Source organism: Thunnus albacares, chromosome 16, assembly GCF_914725855.1.
Source record: "Thunnus albacares chromosome 16, fThuAlb1.1, whole genome shotgun sequence".
NCBI classification, from domain to species: domain Eukaryota; kingdom Metazoa; phylum Chordata; class Actinopteri; order Scombriformes; family Scombridae; genus Thunnus; species Thunnus albacares.
The window spans coordinates 14,857,097-14,878,119 of NC_058121.1; the positions used below are offsets into that span (position 1 = coordinate 14,857,097).

Consider the following 21,023-nt stretch of genomic DNA (forward strand, 5'->3'; position numbering starts at 1 on the left):
ACTTCCCTGCATATTGATAATTGTCATAACATCACGAATAAATGACTAAAAAGGTGGGCTGAAGGAGTGCATTTAGTTACAACATATACAATTCATACTGATTCAATTATCAGGGCTCTAGGGGATCCAAGAAATCTTCTAATTCTAAAATAATAATGACATTATTAGTAAAAGTTACCTCTACACAAAATGCAATCATGCAGCGCAGAGATCAACTGCTCAACTTCAGATGTAGTAAATGGAACCACAGCCATCGCAGAGAAAATAACAATTAAAAGTAGGCTATAAGTTTTGTATAAAGTTATACACAAGAGGTAAGATGAAACAGAATAAGCAGAAATACTGTACAAATAATTATTTATAATTGCAACTCTATGTAGTAGAAAGGTTTGATATAAAAAACACAAATTCAATATACATAGTCTGGCCTAAAGAAAGCTTAAAGGACAGGTTCACAGTTTTTCAAGTCTGTTTTAAAACAATAGTCAGGTGCCCAAATGAACATTGACACATGTTCTACTTACTTTAATAAATCCTCCTGTTCATTCTGACCATTAGAAGAACCCTTCATGATGCACTTTCAATGTAAGTAATGGGGGACAAAATCCACAAGCCTCCTTCCATGCAATAGTGTATTTAAAATGTTACTTAAAGCCAAAGTGATTCAAATGCAAATTAGTCAAATCAAATGAATATCTTTCAAAGTTACTTTTTAGTGCCAAATTTCCTCTTTTTGTTGCCATCTAGGACTGTGGATTTTGTTCCCCATCATTTACATTAAAAGCACATTCGAAGGGGATCTTTTAATAGTCAGTATGAACAGGAGGAATGATTATAGCAAGAAAAACCCTGTATCACCTGACCACAAATTGTGAACCCGTCCTTTAAAGTGTGGAAGTATGGAGATTGAAGAGTACTGTCATAACATAACCAAGATGTAATATACAAGAAAGTTTCACCCCATTCATTATAAAATCAAAAAACAAGCATTCATATTAAATGGAAAAGTTGACCTATACTTGTTAACAGTTAAAGGAAATATTTTTGAAAAGTAGTAACTAGGAACAAGGAAAGGTGGATCATTTATGATGATGCGTGATGTTGAACGAAGTAACTTAACTGTTCGGATATGGAATAACTGGAAAAGAGGACATATATACATGTCTGAATTGGCCCAGACAACTATTTTTATGTATTTCATAAAAATAGTTCAGTGTTGTATTATACAGTGTTATATTGTGTGCGCTCATGCTCATGTTTCGAATCAGAGAAAGTAAGTTTGCACATACAAGGAATTTGCCTTGGTATTGTGGTGCATAACAGTCAAAAATATATATACAATTAAATAATCCTAAATAATATAAAAGGAGAAAGAAAGAAATTTACAATTAAAAATGTGTAAAATATATTCTAAGTGAGAAAAACTGCTATAGGTTTCCATTTTAAATGGAAGAGAATGAAAAGAAATGTACAAAACACTGACGATAATAATAATAATAATAATAATAATAATAATACAAGTTGTGTTAATGTTAAGAGCTGAAAACTCAATAAAAATGAAAATATCAAAAAAAGCAAGCAATAATTTGAAAACTAATTAAACCTTAATCATGTTAGAGCCATTGACTGTATATAAATATCATAGTATCACATTATTATTATTATTATTATTATTATTATTATTATTATTATTATTATTATTATTATTATTATTATTATTATTATTATTATTGTTATATACAGTCAATGTCTCTAACATGAGCCATTGACAGCCGTGAGGACAGCGGCTCTGTGACTTTGCCACAAGGGGGCGATATAAGTTTTTGGGGCTGGTAGTTTGTGCAGCAGCAGAGGAAGTGGAGCAGCATCGTAAACATGGCTGACAGTGGAGTGACAGGTGAGTTTGGGGAGTGTGTAACAGCTGGACTTTGTAACCTTTTCCAGATATTTTTTATTACTTTCTGATGGGCGCAGCGATAAAACGTCTCACACGTGTAACTCGTGTTTTGGGGTGTTTTTGTTTGGCTCGTAGCAAAGTTAATTTCCTGATGCTAACCATGCTAACGTTAGCACTACAAACAAGTTAACGGTAGCCGGAGCGCCAGACTGTGCCGTTTAACGCGATGTTATTGCATCATCCCTTCGTGTAGGTGTTTTTTAATGAACAGAATAAATGAAAACTAGACTGTGTGAAGTTGTCACTGTGATGTGAAGATGATGGGAGCAAACACGGTTTCGTTAGCATGATGTTCAGAGTCACAGACAACTGAGAGCACCACAACTGACATACAATTAAAAGTGCTATATAAGTGTGAGATAAACTGATGTAATCATACCACATATGTAATCATCGACTGCTTAAATTACAGATGGACCTGGCAAGAAAGGAGACATTGAACGTGTAAAGGTTGGTATATGTTTTCCTGACTTTTTCCACATTCTCACATAAGGCTAAATATCTGGCTTATATGTTATTATCTGTCCCGTCTTCCTTCTCGACGTGGTTGATCAACAGGCTGAGGGCAAAGAGCTGACCAAAGAGGAAAAGCAGCGGCTGAGGAAAGAGAAGAAACAGCAGAAGAAAAACAAAGAGAAAAAAGATGACAAGGCTTCACAGAAGAGCGAGAAAGAGAAGAAGCCTGTCAGTTCAGCTGCTCCAGCCTCCCAACCCCCAACACAAAACACAGCACAGAAAGGTGCGGACGGCACCAGTGGTTACTGTAGTTGGATGCATTGATTACATCTGTGAATTCACTCATTCGTTATTAATCTTTACTCTGATTCCTCAGCTCCTTCAGCAGTGCCTGCTCCTGCACCGGTCCCTGTGCCTGCCTCAGAAGCTCCTGCCTCGGCAGACAAGCCGGCTAAGAGTAAAGCAGAGCTGAAAGCTGAGAGAAGAGCTCGGCAAGAGGCTGAGAGGGCGTCCAAACAGAACAAGAAGGGAGACGTGGGCCAGCAGGCCACCGCTGGCAAACCCAAGGCACCGCCTAGTGAGCTGCAGCCAGGTACTGTAACAAACAGGATGTCAGCATATATGGTGACAGTGGTGGAATGAAACTAAGTACATTTACTCAAGTACTGTACTTAAGTACAATTTTGAGGTACTTGTACTTAACTTGAGTATTTCCATATCATGCTCCTTTATACTTCCACTCCACCACATTTCAGAGGGAAATATTGTACTTTTTACTCCGCTACATTTATTCGCAGTTCATAGTTACTTGTTACTTTTCAGATTGAGATTTTACATAAAATAATATATTTCAATATTCTAACTGTTGTTTAAGTTGTCTGCTTTCTTCTTATCTTTTTTTTAAAAAAAAAAATATGAACTTAATGTAAAAAAAGTGATAAAGTGTATTATTATTATTATTATTATTATTATTATTATTATTATTATTATTATTATTAAAAAAACCCACCTGTGATACACTTATATATTATGATGTTGTACTATTATTAATGATCTACCCAAAGTATCCATAACTGGCTCCACATTGATGAACTATAACTTTGAAATACTCTTACATGTATTTGTTAGTGATAAAAACAAACAATATAATATCCTATAACAATAGAACCCTCTAAAAGGAGCTGTGTAACGAGTACTTTTATGTTTGATACTTAACATGCATTTTTCTGATAATACTAAAAGTACTTTTACTTAAGTTTGAACAGTTTGAATTCAGGACTTGTACTTGTAAAGGAGTATTTCTACTTCTACTCTCAGTATTTCTACTTTTACTTAAGCAAAGGATTTGAATACTTCTTCCACCACTGTGTAGTGAAATCACCATTCAATCAAAGTGAAATTACACATTATATACAGTAGAAAAGACTCACACTCTTCATGTGTTTTCAGTGGTGAAGAGGCTTCCTGAACATATCCAAGTGGACAACCCAGATGTTTTAAAGAAACTGGCCAAGAAGCTGGAAAGACAACAGGTTGGCTACTATAGTATATACTGTGTGTTATTTCTAAAAGCCTTAAACACTTTGTCTTATTCACGACAGCTTCAGTTAAATCTAAAGCAGTGTAAGTGTACATTTATTGTAAATACCCAACAATTCAAAAAATACTCATCATGAATACATATAAATGACTTGAGTAAGGTTTTTATATTATTATTTTATTAGCAATACGTAAAACTAATCAGAAATGGCCTAAATCTTTATTGTTCTGTTTGAGCTTTTGCAGCAAATAAACATACATTATATTTCCTTAAATACACAGATACAAAACAAGATTGACATCTGTTGTAACACCAAGCTGTTGCAGGTAGCAGCCAATGACAGAGAAAAGGTTGTTTTCTCTCTGAGGAATGAATGATGTCAGAGAAATCTCACGCCAACTATTTTGATAAAAGATAATCATTTTCAGTCTTTTTTTTTTTTTTTTTTTTTTTTAAAGAAAAAAAATTTAAATTCTGTACTTTTAGCCTCTTAAATGTGAATATTTTCCTGTTTCTTTAGTCCTGATTATCTTTAGACTGTTGGTCTGGACAAAACAAGACATTTGAGGTTACATCTTGAGCTTTGGGAAACATTTTCTCACAATTTTCTGACATTTTACAGCCTAAACGACTAATCAATTAATCGAGAAAATAATCCACAGATTAATTTATAATGAAAATAATTGTTAGTTGCTACCCAAATTGAGCAGAACTTAAAATACAATAGGACAAGGACAGAAAAATGTCTGGCAGACTTATTGCTTGTTTAAAATGTAATGAAAGTATTACAAAGAAGACAAAAGTACAGTATGATGATGACATCATTTTCAGGATTTTTAACTAAAGTCATCATCACCTGATGTTAGATATATAAACACATACAAATGTGTGGTTGAAAATGTGGCCAACAAATCTAAAAAAACAGAGGTATCAAAAGATGATGTGCATGTTTTGTTTGTCACACAATCATCAGTCATAACTGCATGTGATTGTACGTAACATTTCTTTCAGACACCAGAGCACAATTCTGCTACAAAGGTATTAGCCATCGACATCCGGTTGATTTACATGTGTGCCGTCGACAGTGTCTTTTAATCTTGTTTTGTATGCTAACCTATGATTGTTATTATACTTCAACACCGCTGCTGCTCAGTCATAGCAAAGATAGACTACAAACTTATTGCTCGATGAGGTGGTATCTCGCTGGGATGTGTTTAATTATCTGTACTGTAACTGTTGTTTGAGAGGTCGGTAACAGTTTCTTGTTTTCTTGTTTGCTGTGCAGGTTTTTGATTGTAATTCTGCTTTCCTGTTGAAACATTATTTTTAATTGGAAAGCCTTAACAACAAAATCATACATGGAGTTCATTTTTATTTGATGTCAAAGTTAAACATGAAAAAGTCTAAATATTAATTGATTGTGGCCTTTCATATAGTCATACATGAATTTGGCTCCATTGGCTTCATTGAATTTAACTGAAGTTGTTTTTGTTATATGTTTCAGTTGTGCTGTGATTGTGGTGAAACAGTTTTTGTTATCGCCTCTGTTCTGTTGGGCAGTGATGGCAGTTGACCCTTATCTGCTTTACTTCAGATCCCACTCCGGTCAGACTACGGCTACAAAGTCAGCCTGTTTTCTCACCTTCACCAGTACAGTCGTAAAGCCCCTCTAACACAGCAACTCAGGTAAACTGACTATACCACGGTACAGCACGTCGTTATCTCACAACAGTTTGATTCATGCAGTTCACTTGTATTAAATCTAATCGACAATTTTTGTCTGTGCCAGCATTCCCTCCTCGGTGATTCATCCCGCTATTGTTCGACTGGGTCTACAGTATTCGCAGGGCATTGTTGCAGGATCCAACGCTCGCTCTGTAGCCCTGCTGCATGCCTTCAAACAGGTACAGAACACAGAGCTGTCAGTCTGAGTGCTTTATCATCCTATTGTCCTGTGTTTAGACTGACACAGCAGCAAAAAAAAGCAAGAATTCATTATTTTATACTGTATTGTTATGTTTGATTTTGTTTATAATCTAGTACATGTTAACAGACACTCCTCATAGCCACAAATGTTGCAATTTGACTATTCTGAAAATATGTTAGCTTTCTCATATGCTTTGTCACCCTTTTCACAAACTAGGTAACATTGGAAATAATGTTTTAACAACTACCATAAATAAGTGAGGTTAATATTTATTTGGAGCAGATAAAAGCAAACAAATTAAAAGCTCTTTTTCTTCAGGTAATAAGGGACTACACTACACCTCCAAACGAGGAGCTATCTAGAGATTTGGTCAACAAGCTGAAACCTTACATCAGGTACAAATTCAGTTTCATTTCATTCCTGACTGACTGTTGATTTGTCTCTTAATAATTTGACATTGAATTAATAACATTGAGTTTAATCTCTGCAGTTTTCTACATATGATTATTTTTTTGTTTTTGCAGCTTTTTGAATCAATGTCGCCCTCTGTCAGCCAGCATGGGTAATGCAATCAAATACATCAAGAAAGAGATCTCCAATATTTCTAGTCAGTGCAAAGAAGAAGAGGTTATTGCTTTTTATTTTTTTGTTGTATTTCAGCCACAAGTCCTACTGTACATTTCATGTGTTGTAGCTCATATATTTGATAAACATAATGTCTTTCTGACCCATTGACATTTCTCTCACTTTCTCTGTTTTAGGCAAAAAGTCATCTGCTGGACTGTATCGAGCGCTACATTAATGAAAAGATAATTCTTGCTGCTGAAGCCATTGCCAGGTCCTCCATAGAAAAGATCAGTGATGGAGATGTCATCCTAGTTTACGGATGGTAAGCCACCTCAACCAGACATGGAAGGAAAAATTTAATTATACGTCTTAACCGTGTCTGTGTTTAGTTTTGGCTGTAACGTCTGCAGTCCCTAGTTACCAAGCAGTGCTTAAATAATCTTCATAATAAAAGCAATCCTTGCATATCCAGACATAAAATCCTTTTTTAAACTCCTTTTTAACACTTTCTCTTCCCCTTTTTTTTGGTCTGGTCTCTTAAACTCCTAACTTCCTTCCTTTCTCCTTCTTCCTCCCACACTCTCTCCTTAAATCACCACCTCTTATTTCCATCTATACTTGTACTTTTTTCCCTCTACTCAGCTCGTCACTGGTCAACCACATCCTGTGCGAGGCCTTTAAGAAAGGCAGGAAGTTCCGCGTGATCGTGGTGGACAGCAGGCCTCGGCTGGAGGGCAGGGAGGCCCTGAGGCGCCTGGTCCAGAAAGGCATCAGCTGCACCTACGTCCTTATCTCGGCTGTCTCCTACATCCTTCCAGAGGTGATTGCAGAAACATGTACACATCAGAGCCCTAGTAGAAAAGTTTCTTTATTCGTTGTACATATCCTAACAAAAACTTGATCTTGGACCTCGTAGGTATCGAAGGTGTTCCTTGGCGCTCATGCTCTGCTGGCCAACGGTTACGTCATGTCTCGTGTGGGGACATCACAAATAGCTCTGGTGGCCAAAGCCTTTAACGTGCCTGTGCTGGTGTGCTGTGAGACGTACAAGTTCTGTGAGAGGGTGCAGACAGATTCCTTTGTGTCCAATGAACTCGGTATGGAAACAACACCCAGCAGCTTGTTTTGATTTGCTGAATTATCACAAACACATTCAGTCCACCTGTCTCAAATTTTGTTTTTGGAATTGATATAAAGTCATTAGATAACCCTGACGTCGTGTCATTTCCAGATGACCCAGACGACCTCATCGTGACCCGTAAAGGGAAAACCCAGCTCGAGCACTGGCAGGAAGTGCCCTCGCTCGGCCTGCTTAACCTGGTGTACGACGTGACACCGCCTGATTTCGTGGACCTGGTGATCACAGAGCTGGGAATGATCCCGTGCACCTCGGTTCCCGTGGTGCTGCGAGTCAAAAACGTGGACCAGTGAACGACCTCCGGCTCACATCACTCTGAGCCATTAGGCCGTGTCTTTGTGTCTTGATGGTGGGGTTTGTGTGCATGAAAGCTATCGTGCTTTTAGCATGCAATAAATATATATCTGAAATGGCATATGGATATGCTTTTTAAACGGAGTTCTGTGTGTTTTTATAGTAAGATGGGATAATTACAGAGATTTGTTCCGTCTGTGTTTTTAATACCGGCTACAGGAAACATGTAGGAAACATTTGATTTCCAGGATGTAAAGCAGAACAATTCCATTATTCTCCACAACATGTTCCTGTTGTTAACCACAGCGTGCAAGTTTAACTAACCAGAAATGACCCCATAATTATATTTGGATCTCGGAAGGATTTTATGGCTCATAAAGTCCCCAGACTAGTTTTTAATAACCTGATCAGCTGAAGAGGGGAAGGAAAAGTAAGACATTAACCGGGTAGTAAAACAGTCAACACAATGCTCTTGTGTCAGATTAAGCCTTAAACACAGGGAAATAAGAACAGTTTACCTAAAACAGCTTAATTTTCTTAACAGTTGTCATTTATTAGTTAATGTAACATTTGATATGAACACATTGCACTCATTCAGAGATTTACGTAGTTTTGAGGTTGTTATCTGTCCGTGTATTTATTGAACATACAATTAAGATATCCATTAATGATGCCATATTTCTTTAACAGTTGGGTTACTTGGTGTATTTCCAGAAGTCTATGAAAATTGTTCTAATACAGATTTTTTTATATATATATGCATAATGTCAATATGATAACACAGGGAAAGGAATAGAGGGACTCTGCTTCTGTTTTAAAGTTTTTAATAGAACCCTGAATCTCATCGGGAAGAAGCATCAAAACTACTTGCCCATCATCATCAAGACATTTTCCAAATTATCACATGTGACTGATGAACAAAAAGTACAATCAGAGGGAGATCATTTTTCAGCAGTATCGAGTCTTGTTTCAACTTGGAGCTGAAACGTGCAACGTGGTAAAACAGCCTGGCAACAGCATAAACCATATTCATTTATTCTAATAAAAAACATTTATGCAGGTTTAGATACAAACAAATCGCTATTTGTTGTGAAGGATGAAAATATGTTAATGGTTCACCGGACCGCAACTGAAAAAACACTTGTATGCTGAGATTACTTTGTGATCGTGACAACTAAATGATATACTGCACAGTAGTAGTTAAAATGCCCCACTTATAAATAAAACTCCTTTTGCAGAATAAAAACCAAGTTCAGTTAAACTTGGGATCTTCATGATTCAGATACTGAAGCCGACTTGGTTTTTTGCGCTCTGTAAAGTACATGTTCAACATGCAATAATTTTTTGCTCAAATTTGATAAAAATCTACAAATACTCTCAAACATGCTTCAAGACATGTAGTTCCATTGTTGTGCAAGCTCACACACATTCATTATGTGTTTGGCACAGTTAACAGCAAGTAGGATTTTGTTTAACACAACCTATTACCTTAATTAAAACCTTGTGTCAGTCAACATTACAACTTCAGTGTTAAAAGTGGTCATTATTGAGAAAAAAAACAAATTAATTTAAAACTTAGAGCAATATGTTTTCAAATCCTTTCTCTAAAATTACTGGGATTATGCTGTAAAAGTCAAATGTCAGTCTTAAATTCTCCCTAAATAAAACATAGCTGCCCCACAAAGGTGTAAAAGTCATAAAATATTTAAAGAAGCCTGGGGTCACCTCAGACTTTGTGTCAGCATTTTCCCTTTCAGAACAGTCAGTTTCAGCTCAGTAGATCATTGCAGATAAAGATAAAAGCCAGTCGAATGCAGTTCAGCCTCAGAGTGGTTTGACCTTCCGTCTCTGGGTGACCCACAGCAGGACAGAGATCACCACTGTGGATGCTCCGAGAGGCCCAAACACCTGGAGGAATGGGAACTCCCCCTGTTGACAATTAATAAATACGTCACTTAAAAAAAAAGATTTAACTGTACTAATGTTAAGACGTCAGTAATTAAGTGGAATATTTGAAATAGCAACATAAATGGCTCCAAATAAAGCAGCCTGCAGAACTGACCTCTCGAAGACACTTGTATCCGCGGTAGTTGTCAGCACAGCTGCACTCAAAGAAGCCGGGGCCGTAGGGGCCGCAGAGGGAGTTCTCCGGACAGTTAATGGCTGTGAATTGTCAGTAATTATGAGATGTACAGATGTCATGTATTACCAGTAGGCTACTCCAGCTTTACATGTTATTATATGTCATAATAGACTGTGCATACACATCGGATTTCAACAAAACAAGCATGACATGACAGGTGCACACAATAGACACCATACATAGATGGATCCACGGCAGAGACTTACACAGCTGTCCAGTCTGGTTGCACATATTTTTCTGGCCTTCACAAAAACGATTTCCCTTTTTGACATCCTCCTTTTCCCAGGATGTATTGCCTCCTGGACAAACTATGTCTGCTGGCAAAATCCTAAAAAGCCACAAAGAAATAACACTGACTTGATACTCATGAGCAGCTGTCATAGTCTTAAGTTCAATTTTTGCAACGGGGTACTTACACGTAATGTAACTCAATAAATCCTTGAAATACCAAGTCACTGATGTTGACAATTGAATTGAGTGAGAGGTCTCTGCAAAGAAAGCAAAGAAATTGTTCCATATAGATATTAATAATAAACATGAATAAGATATAGTTGTACATTCCTTGTACTGGAAGTGCTCTGGGGTCTAATATCTCTTTCTATAAGAGTAACTGAAGAGTTTTAGTCCTTGACAGTAGGAGAGATGAATGTTTTTATTTGATGCTAGAAACGGAAACATTCCTAAACCCCTGCTGGCTAAGATTGCTCCCATGTTGATAAGATCATTCTAAGGTATCACCCGCATATGTGATGTATGTTTTCCTGAGCGGAGCCGTGCAGAAGTCTAAACAGTAAAGTGGAACAGGCCCAAATGTTCATGCAGAATCAACATGATGTGATGAAGGCGTTTTTTTTGTTTTGTTTTGATGAACACAGCCACAGAAGAAACCTCTAGATTTGAGCTTTTTAGGTTATTCTGTTATTTTGTCTACACATGCAGCTTTGATTATGTATGTTGTGTGAAATTGTATTTACTTTACATACATCATTACTGCTGTTGATGCTTCCTGAAGATCATCCACATGAGTTAGTGAACAATTGGACAGATCCAACCTGACACAAACCAAAAATAAAACATGTTGAAACACTAATAGAACAAAGTTAATGTTATACAGAACTAACTTTTAAAAGTTGCATGAGTAATGGGCTACATGTCAAATAGGGACAAAGGCTACAACATTGGCACTGGTAGCTTGTATACACAGTAAGAAGATAGGAATTTATACACAAATTGATGACAAAGCAGAAAAAACGTTTGCTCAACTCAACACTATGTCTTACTTTCAGTGCTCCTCCCAACCTCCTACTAAAGGGAATGTATGTTGCAAGTAAGATTTTAAGCACCGATCAGACATATTTCTACTCTGAAGTGGGAACAGTAGTATAATAGTAGTATTGTAGATTAAAGGTGCAGTGTGTAAGATTTAGTGGCATCTAGCAGCGGCCGCAAAACTCGCAAAAAAAACGTGAAAGGCCCTCTCTAGAGCCAGTGTTGGCTTTGTCTGTTCTGGGCTACTGTAGAAATGTGGCGGTACAACATGGCGGCCTCTGTGGAAGAGGACCTGCTCCTTATGTAGATATATAGGGCTCATTCTAAGGTTACAGAAACTCAGCGATTCTTATTTTCAGGTGATTATACACTAATTAAAACTTACTTATGAATATTATATTGCATTTCTGCCAAGTCTCTTCCGCTAGATGCCACTAAATTCTACACACTGCACCTTTAAGAAGAAAATCCAGCAACCCCCCTCTGGAGTCTCTAGTCTGAAATTCATTACTTTGCCAAAATATTAAAGCTACAACTTAACATATTGACAAAGATAAACAAATATAAACAACTGCAGCGAGAAATACATAAAGATAAAGCTACAAAAACATTTACATTGATAAATACTGAAATAAATTATTGCTAAAACATGCAGAAAAAAATACAGAAATAAATAATACATCAGGAAAGAAGTAAACACTTACTTATTCTACACCCTTTTTTAATTTTTTTTTTTTATTTAGTTTTTCACACTTTATATATTGATTAATCTACTGTTTGCCTACTAACTAATTTTCTTATTTTAATTGCAGTTCTTTCTAACCTTAAGATTTACCTGATCAACCGTTTATTACTTGATGTAACAAAATGTAATCCCTGTATTTCCGATAAACCCTGAAGGCAACGTCAAGACCTTACCCGATGATGTGTTCAGGGTCGCTTGTGTTGTCATTTCTCAAGCAGCAGCGTCCTTCTATCCGACCAGCGGATGAGGAGCAGAACTGGCCCACCTCGGTGTTATTCAGGACCGTCCCGGTGCAGAGCTTACATATCTGTGATTACAAATGATGACGATGGGAAAAAAAGGATTGTAAACAACAGTACTCCTAATCAAGCTACTGTAGTGAGGCTACTGTAGTGTATATCCACCAAAACAAGGTCTTTATCAATAATACGCGCGTATAATTTAACATTTATTTACTCAATCAAAGTAAACAACTCTTTACAACCTCTCAGCTGTCTTACCTGTAGTTCAGTCAGCTGGTAACTCGCGTAAAAACATAAATTCAAGATCAAAATAAGCAGTGCAGGTTTCAGCTGGTAGCCCCCAGCTTTCATTTTCATCGACTGAAGTCACATGATCCTACTGTAGCAGACATGTGACAGGAAGCTGCTCCAAACACTTGTCCAGAAACCGCAAATCTAACCTAATTTTGCGCTGTAATTACGCATAAACTCAATTATGAGCATTTAACGTAGACTATAATCTGCGTCTGTAGTAAGTGGAAAAAAACAAACAGCGTATTATTACATACAGTAAGCATCTGAACGGTTTATTAGTGGCATAAATTGATAATATGTGCAAATAATTAAATTTTCAGGTAATTGAAAAACCATTGATTAGGTTTTAGGTTTATGCCCTTCGAAAATGTGAAACCTTAACAACATTCGAGCATATTTTTTTTTTTTACTCATTTAAAAATATTTTGTACAACAAAGCCCAACAGTTCAAGAAAGTCTTTAATATAATGTACATTAACAGCCGTGTTTAATTCTAGAAAATCTATGACAAAATATCATAAACTGAGACGCATTTTTTCTGACCATAATGAATTTTGACTGCGCTCTCGCTGTCACTTTCGGCTAGACCAAATAAAGTGGGGACTTCAAGTTAGGCGATGTCATGAACATCAAAATACAAAGAAAAACATGCTTGTGGTGTATGTATAAGATATATTTAAATGTTCTATCTATACGTGTAAAGACGTGTGACAGACATTTATAGCAATTTTCACATATTTTTTACCTGCTCAGAGCGGAAACACCCCCGGCTGGAAAAAAAATGGTTTGGACCACAGGGATTGTTGCAATGCCTCTTGATGGGCCACTAGATACATTGACTACACATCTTAGCTTGATGGCAGTGACACACTCGCTTTTTGCTATGATTTCTATCATCTTATGTCTATGTACGTCTTTGGTCGCCGTGTAGATATTTCGTCAGCAGATGTAGGAGACGGGAAAAACAAGCAAAACCACAACAAGTGCAACTGTCCCCCCCCTCACATTTCGTAAGCTTTTACCAACGGCTCTGCGACGCTGTGCGGTTTGCAGGAACCAACTGCAGCTTTCATCCCGAAACTTCATCTGGTTGCGCTAATGAGTAGAGTTACGCGTAAACGCTAAAACTCAATTCCAACTTAACTGTGAGCGGTTGTAATTTACAACGAATTACGTAAAAGTGGGTGAAAAAAAGACATTTTAACGCCAGCGGTGAAGGTGTAATTACTCGACACTTGCAACATGGCTGCTACGGGGACGGCAGTTAGAAAAGTTTAACACTGACGTGGGAGAAGTTTTATGCGAAGGCTAGTTGGTACATGAGTTGTTGGCCAGATAATAAAGTCGTCAGCAGTCTCCTCCAGCCTGCCACCGCTTTCCCCCCGGACTTACAAACCAGTGGGTAAACCGTGTGAATGCCTCCTCCTCCTCCGTAGTCACCGCCGACAGTCACTGCAGTGGACTTTGTGGGGGAAACTGTGGTGTCTTCTTCTCCATCGTAAGCTGTGGTGCAGTTAAAGGACTTCTTGGTTCGTCTGGCAGCAGGCTGTGTTTCGAGCTAAGAAAAAATGCATTTTTCCATACCTGAAACGGAGGTTCGTTCGGGAGAAAATGGATCAACATATGTGGTGAGCATGAACATTTAGTGTTTTTGTTTTTACCTGCTTTCACTTAGCTTGTGTTTCAGCTGGCCACAGGTCGGGCTAATGTCAATGCAGCATTAGTTTGTGTTTACTAAATAGTCCCTTAAAACGTGAACTGATAGCACGGGCCGTGATGTGTCGCCAGAAGGCAAAAACAACTGTTTAAAGCAATACAAAAACCAGCTATACCGCCAGTTGGACCACAAAATGCTAATTTTTATCACATATATAATGATCGTGTTTCTGAAGGATGCAGCCTAGATAGGTGAATAATCTCGATCTACGTGAGGAAGTTGAGTAAAAGTGTTTTTAACCTTTACGAAAACCTGCCTAGACTTGAGTATAATTACAAGAGGCCGTTGAAAACATCAACAGGGAAGCAACCTCTGTCTTTCATCATGATTCAACATCAACTTTATCTTGCATGGCAGCTATGGTAATGTAGCCACTAAATACTGCACTGACTGCAGTGGTGTGGCTTAAGTTGACATGTTGTCAATTAAACTGTCACTGAGCCACCTGAGGAAAGTGTGGCCCGAGCTCTGATTTCCTCAGCCTCAAACAACAAAGTCCCTTTTGTTTTAACGGTTTGAGTCAGCACTTCAATTCTTCTAGAGATTTGAGGCTTACCACCATGATATCGCAATCCTCCTTGTTCATCAGAGAAGAAAATATAGCCAAAGCTGGATATATCAGTCTAAACACAGCCGTGTCTTGACAGCATATCAAGAGTAGAAATAATCTGTGGCTCCCATCGTCTCACTTGGTTGTAGAGCAGCCTCCCTGAGACTAACTATGTGTTTATTTTCTTTCACTCTGCTCTCTTTCTTATTGTCTTTTAAATGTTGTTTTTATGCCTTATCTAAAGCACCCTGAATAGCCATTATGGTTGAAAGGTAATACTCATTGCATTGCCTTGACAGATACATTGGCAGAGATGCACTGTAATGTTCAGAGAGTATGATTCATGGAGGTTGGTCAAGGACATCTATAGTGAAGTATTACAGATATAAAACATTTTGAGCCTTTGTGACGGTTTGTTTGGTGTGAACGCCAGCCGCAGACACATATGTGCTAATGTGTGGCAGTACTGATCCAAAGAGGAACTGGCAACTCAAATAATTTCTTCTGTTTTTTATGTAGCTTGATGATTTAGAAACAGCATTTGTGTGAATGTGCGTCTATTAACATGCCGAGGCTGTACATGAACAGAAGTCATTATGTTGCTAGGGAACAGCTTGGGTTCAAGTTTATTTCCCGTCCGCTATGTATAACGAATAACAGCACCACAACAAATAATCTTGGATCCATTTAGAACATTAGGTATATATTCGTTGTCAAAACCGTTTTTGTGTCAGATGCTATATAGAAGAACACAGCTTCTCTCATACTCTCCAGATGCTTTGAAATAACATCTGCAACATCTGATTTCCATGTGACATCACACTAGCTGTTCTCAATGTCACACACCTGTGAATGACTATTTCCCATCTTGACTCCATGTGCTCCAAAGAAGAAGGAAAAAAAAAAATCTTGGAATAAGCTTATTAATATTTGAATGTGTCTGTCTTCAGTGTTCCTGCTGCACAGAGAAGTACAGAATTATCTTTGGAAATCAACCTAGTGACATACTTTTTTTAAGAAGAAGAAGTTGTGCAGGGATTTTCAACTTGAAACGGATCTATTGTCATGTTTTTCCCCCTCCATATTGTTCTGCAAACACTTACTGTTGCTGTTTAAAGTCAATACGTGTCACCTCTGGCTGTTTTCTACCTGGCTGGGCACTTTTTTTTTTTTCGCCTGTACAGCAGTGGGAAAGAACAGCTTTTCACCTCTCAGCTGGCAGTCGTGTGACTGTCATTGTGACCCTTCCTGTAAACCAGTCTACAGGAAGGGACTTTGCTTGATTATAATGCTGAGAGATGGGCTGTGTACCTTGGAACCAGCAGGGCACAGAATCTGCCGAGTTTGCACAGGGCTTTTTAGAATAACAAGGGCTGCAGTTTTTTAAATATGGTGCTATTCCAGTGCAAGCACAGACAAATCTTTGTTTTTGAGTGCGCACACTTCCTGTTGTCTGGTACACTTCTATCTTCTTCTCTTTTACAGTTTGTTTGGGGGTGTGTAAAAGAGATTTTGGCATTATAGTGAATGACGGTGACTCATTTACTTTGGATTAGGAATAAGTTAGGGCTTAGATATGAACAAGTTAACCTGCTTCAGTTTAGTGTTGCAATGCAATGGGGGTCATGACCAACTGCATGCCTGTATCAGCCTGTATCTGGTAGTGAGCAAATAAACATTTTCCAAATGTGTTCAGATACACTCTCTTATTAGAAAAAGTGTATGCACATCACATGTAGGTGCAGTGCAACTAGAAAACAACATCGGTGAAACAGATAACACTTGCACACTGACTCTAAACTACAAATATGTTTAAATAAGCATTGTAATCCAATTCTGATCTTCGTCAGGTTGACCTGATACAGATTTAACTGGGATTTAAACCTATTTAAATCAATTTGTGGTTTGAAGTCAGTGTGCAGGCATACAGTATTAATGTGTTAAGAGCCATAAAGTATGCCCAGTTAAACTGTCCCTTCATTGAACTGCTTGCAATTCACAAAAAAAAAAAACTGGGTAGTATTTTGTCAGGTCAAACAGAGTCACACATTCTGCATACTCATTCTTCCTTCCTGCCTGGATACTGCACACATCTTTCTGCTCATTTGTTGGCCTTCCTCCAAATTCTGTAGCTTTCCTCTTTCCCTCTAGAAGTTTTGGTTTGTACTTTATCTGTTTTCCTATCGATCGCTTGTATAGGTCAGCAGTGGCATGCGCAACTGCACGCAACGACGCCATCAGGATTCTGCAAAACTCTTTTAGTCTTGACAGATGACCCACCGTGTTGACTATAAATATTCATTGAAACAGAAGGTGAAGGAGATTTCAGTGCTGACTTTCTGCCTTGACACCCAAACGGGAAATCGCTTCAACAAGCATACAGGGCGCACTTCCTCTCATCCATGTCCAGAGCTGTACACAGCCTGGTGGAAGCTGATATTTCTGGGCCAGTGAGGAAGGAAATATTATTGTCAAAAACAAAATAGTTCAGTCACGATCGTAAACCACTTTCTTGGGTGCTAAAGAGTGTAGTAGTGGATGGTACGTGCAGTTTCATGCAACAGTGTGGTCTTCAAAAGTCCTTTTATGTTGTATCAAATTTTCCAGGAATCAGCAGCAGCCAGTAACTGTTTTTTAACAAAATATTACTCAAAGCCGTGACATATTTTAATCATGTGTTATACTTATAAGGTTTCTGTGTTGTATTTTTGAGCCATTTTCGCTCACAAAACAAATAATAGTCACTTTCAGTATCCCGTATTGCAGGGTTGGCTGGTGTTTTGAATAGACTTGTGGTACCTTGTGGAAAACATTGCATTGTTTTACAGTTAAAGGGTGCTTTTTCTGCAAGTGAGGCTGTTTTCGGGCAAGCTTAAAATACTATATTTTTTCTTCTCCTGAGGGCATAACTGAAGTATCACTTTGTTTTTCATGTGGTTAAGTATCATTCCCAACACTTAATAAGGCATCTGACTTAAAAATAGATTTGCTTTCTGTGATTGCTGATTCCAAATGGTAGTTTTTTGGGGGGTGAGTATCCAGTGATAGCTCCTGTCAAAACAAACAAGTCTCAGAAAGAATTAAAGATTCCCCCATGTGAGCTTTGCTCTCTGTATTAATTTACCTCTGCATAATCATAGCAGCTGTTTTGATTGGAAAATGTTCAGCAGGTTCTGTTTTCCCCCTTTGGAAGTCAGTAGGGTTTGATTCACACTTCATTTGTTTGATCTCACTAATGAAAACAGAGCGAGGAAACGCTCACTGATGAGATGAGATGCAAGGAGACTGAGGTTGTTTTGAACTGTCTTTGAGTGAAATCAGAAGTGCTCAAGGTACAGGATGTCACCAGTATTTTTTTTCTCAGAGGTTCACCACAAAATTACTATCAAGTCTGGACAGGAAACTATTTTATCAAGCTTGTATTTGAAACAAGATTGTGATTTTACATTTAATAATAGTTCTATCCATACATATCTGTTTGAGTGTTTTATCTTGACATTTTCGTGTCTGCAGTTCCACCTACGAGCATTTCAAGCAGATCAATATAAGCTTTTGATGTTTATTCCCTCTGCACTATTAAAGCCTTCCTCCTCAGATTTTAATTTCTCTCCCACAGGCCTACAACATCCATGTCAATGGTGTGCTGCACTGCCGGGTACGCTACAGTCAACTTCTCGGCCTCCATGAACAGGTAAGCCTTTAACGATCACTATTTACTAATTTGCTGTCAGTATGAGTTGGACCAGAAGTGATGGGTCTGCATGCACGGTGCACCGAACACTGTTTAAATGCCACAACATCCACCAAATGTGACCTTTCACTCGTCTTTTGTGTCGCACAGTCGATATGCCAGCCTTCCATCGGTTTGAATCACGGCCACGGTGACTTGATGTCTTCTGCTCTTATTCCTCCAAGAGTTCAAACCATTGCATGTAAATAGGCGGTATTGTAGAGGAGGGTGGAGGGGGTGGGTGACATGGAAGGAATGTTCTTGGCCTTTCTTTCACTTCACCTGCTGGGAAAAGGAACTTAATCTGAAAAAGAAATGTTGTCGGAAAGTCTCTGGTTGCCTGGTCTTAAGCCTCAGTGAAACTTTATACGGAGCCACGGTTAATTGTGTGAGCTGTTACTAGCGAATTCATTTATTCAGTATCTAATTGTTTTTCTGTAATGCTATTGGTGGAAATTCATTTACTTGTCAAAGAGGGAGATGCGTTTTTTAAGAGGTGGATTATTGTTGCTGACTACCTGTGAGCTCTTTGTGCTAGAAAATATACGCCATAGCATAAGAAACATCCTTATACAAGTGCCCTGTCCCCTGTTTTCACACATTATTAAATAAGAAAGCAAGGGCCAAACTTTGCTATTTCTATCCTCAAGACAGTGTTATCCGGTCGCACAGTTTTACCGTTGCTTGGCAACAGGGTGTGGGGAAGACACACTCCAATCTTTAAGTGCTTCCTGTGGTGTACGCATGACCCCGAAACACACACAGTTACTGTTGACAAAATCTGAATGTTAATCGTTTCCCTTGTGTAGAGTTGTAACGAGGCCACACCTCTGCTAGATCCAGATCCTGTTTAAAGTCCACAGGGACAAAAGGGAGAGTTCTGTCAAGCGACTCTTATGTGTCTCTATATCTGCTCGTACAGTCTAAGGGCACGAGAGCTGATTTGTATGTATAACCAGTGCTGGCTCTGACGTACTGAAAAATACCAAAGGGCAGTATGTTGAGGTGAAAATCACCTCTCTTCCTCCAGCACTGACAGTGGCCTTCCTTCATTGTACCATATGTGCAAGACCTGAGTTTTTTTTTTTACATAATGAGAAAAAAATGTGTTAGTGAATTCCTAATGATGAGCCTGACGTGCCGCTTTTGCCTCCAGCAGCAAGCAGGTTAAAATTAAACCACTTTTGATGTGCGATTTTAGATCAGCGAGGGCTTAGTTTAAGACTTCCACGGTTCAAAGCTACCAGCCTTCAGATGATAGAAAATGGGAAGAAATGAGTCAAGAAGCTGGAAGACAAAGTAAACTTGGAATGACGAGACATTCAGGGTTCCAGATGTGTCTGTGTGTGTGTTATGCACGGAAACTCCGGCAGCTAGTCATTGAAACAGGGCTTAAAATAAACCTGTGATTCATCTCAAACTGCATGAACATACCTCTTAGAAAAATGAATGCACAACTCTTTAATTCAAGAGACTGCTGCTCAGTACTGAAGTTAACAGGTTTAATCATATGAGCACATATATAATAAATACAGGTTGCATAGCCTGCTGCACTGCAGCCTCTGTGTTTAGTTTCACATCTTCTGTTTGGCACTAACAGATAAAGAAAGAATATGGCAGCAATGTGGTGCCTGCCTTCCCTCCAAAGAAGATCTTCACACTGACTCCTGCTGAGGTCGAACAGAGACGAGAACAGCTGGAGAAATACATGCAGGCTGGTAAGTTATTCATGCCGAATGGACTTTTTTTTTTTTTTTTTTTTTTTTAACAGATGGCTTGTGTTGCATTTCACATTTCATTTCTGCTTGAGAAATTCCAGCTACAATATAGTCGTTTTTGTCAGTGTTTAAATTAGATGCTATTCTTCTCTGAATTGCAGCACACACAGCCCTGACAATTATTTTTCCTTTTTAAGTGTGAGGGGGGATTTTGTTTTTCATTTTGTGAAAGGGGGGGAAAAAAACACTACAAATGAAAGACATTGTCTTTGAAAAAGTGTAACTTTGCAGAATAAACACAATTTCCTTGAAATGTTTGCTCCTCCGCAACAATCACAAGAATGAGTTGGCTTGGTGTCTGAGTGGAGTCCAGCCATACGCTGGTTTCTTCATGCCACATAAAAGCTGAAGAGTTTCACAAAAGAAATGATGATCTGAGCACAGAGTGAGCTGGGACACTCAGCCAAAGCCTCACTAGTCACTGCAGTTATGCTGACACACCTGATTTAAAAAAAAAAAAAAGAAAATCATTACTCAGGATTTCAGATCTGTTATGTGTATGTAAAAGTTTTATGAGTTTGGACTCTCTCGTGATGATGTGCCTCCTCCAGGGATGGATACTTAGCTTTTCTCTAAATGAAAAGATGAATGTTTTTGAAGAATAATTCATGTTTTTGTTCTGTTTACAGCAGCAGTGAAGCCCTAGTTATTGTTTTAGTAAAATGCCTCATGACTG

General features: G+C 38.2%; 3 protein-coding genes across 6 annotated transcripts in view; 2 read left to right on the forward strand and 1 right to left on the reverse strand.

Annotated features, from left to right (window-relative positions):
- Positions 1–1,825: 1,825 nt before the first annotated feature.
- On the forward strand, positions 1,826–8,019 carry eif2b4 (eukaryotic translation initiation factor 2B, subunit 4 delta). Of its 4 annotated transcripts, none has more exons than XM_044330052.1 (14): positions 1,826–1,897; positions 2,370–2,407; positions 2,516–2,696; positions 2,790–3,005; positions 3,863–3,945; positions 4,965–4,991; positions 5,548–5,639; positions 5,743–5,857; positions 6,199–6,275; positions 6,405–6,507; positions 6,642–6,769; positions 7,090–7,267; positions 7,364–7,544; positions 7,679–8,019. In XM_044330052.1, the coding sequence occupies exons 1-14, from the start codon at positions 1,876–1,878 to the stop codon at positions 7,876–7,878; spliced, it is 1,641 nt and encodes a 546-aa protein (XP_044185987.1). In that variant the 5' UTR covers positions 1,826–1,875; the 3' UTR covers positions 7,879–8,019. The 4 variants fall into 4 exon arrangements, with proteins under 4 accessions (XP_044185987.1, XP_044185990.1, XP_044185986.1 ...); XM_044330051.1 differs by having other exon boundaries at positions 1,842–1,897; positions 2,364–2,407; XM_044330055.1 differs by lacking the exon at positions 4,965–4,991.
- Positions 8,020–8,686: 667 nt separating this feature from the next.
- atraid (all-trans retinoic acid-induced differentiation factor) lies at positions 8,687–12,635 on the reverse strand. The gene is made up of 7 exons (XM_044330057.1): positions 12,537–12,635; positions 12,210–12,343; positions 11,006–11,074; positions 10,439–10,510; positions 10,229–10,350; positions 9,942–10,042; positions 8,687–9,808 (listed from the first exon to the last, which is right to left on the reverse strand). The coding sequence occupies exons 1-7, from the start codon at positions 12,633–12,635 to the stop codon at positions 9,704–9,706; spliced, it is 702 nt and encodes a 233-aa protein (XP_044185992.1). The 3' UTR covers positions 8,687–9,703.
- Positions 12,636–13,971: 1,336 nt separating this feature from the next.
- Positions 13,972–21,023, forward strand: part of snx17 (sorting nexin 17) — a 28,832-nt gene continuing 21,780 nt past the window's right edge. The window contains exons 1-3 of the mRNA XM_044330056.1: positions 13,972–14,200; positions 18,456–18,530; positions 20,170–20,287. Of these exons, the coding sequence (XP_044185991.1) occupies positions 14,141–14,200; positions 18,456–18,530; positions 20,170–20,287 (253 nt within the window). The 5' untranslated portion in view covers positions 13,972–14,140. The remainder of the gene's footprint in view (positions 14,201–18,455; positions 18,531–20,169; positions 20,288–21,023) is intronic.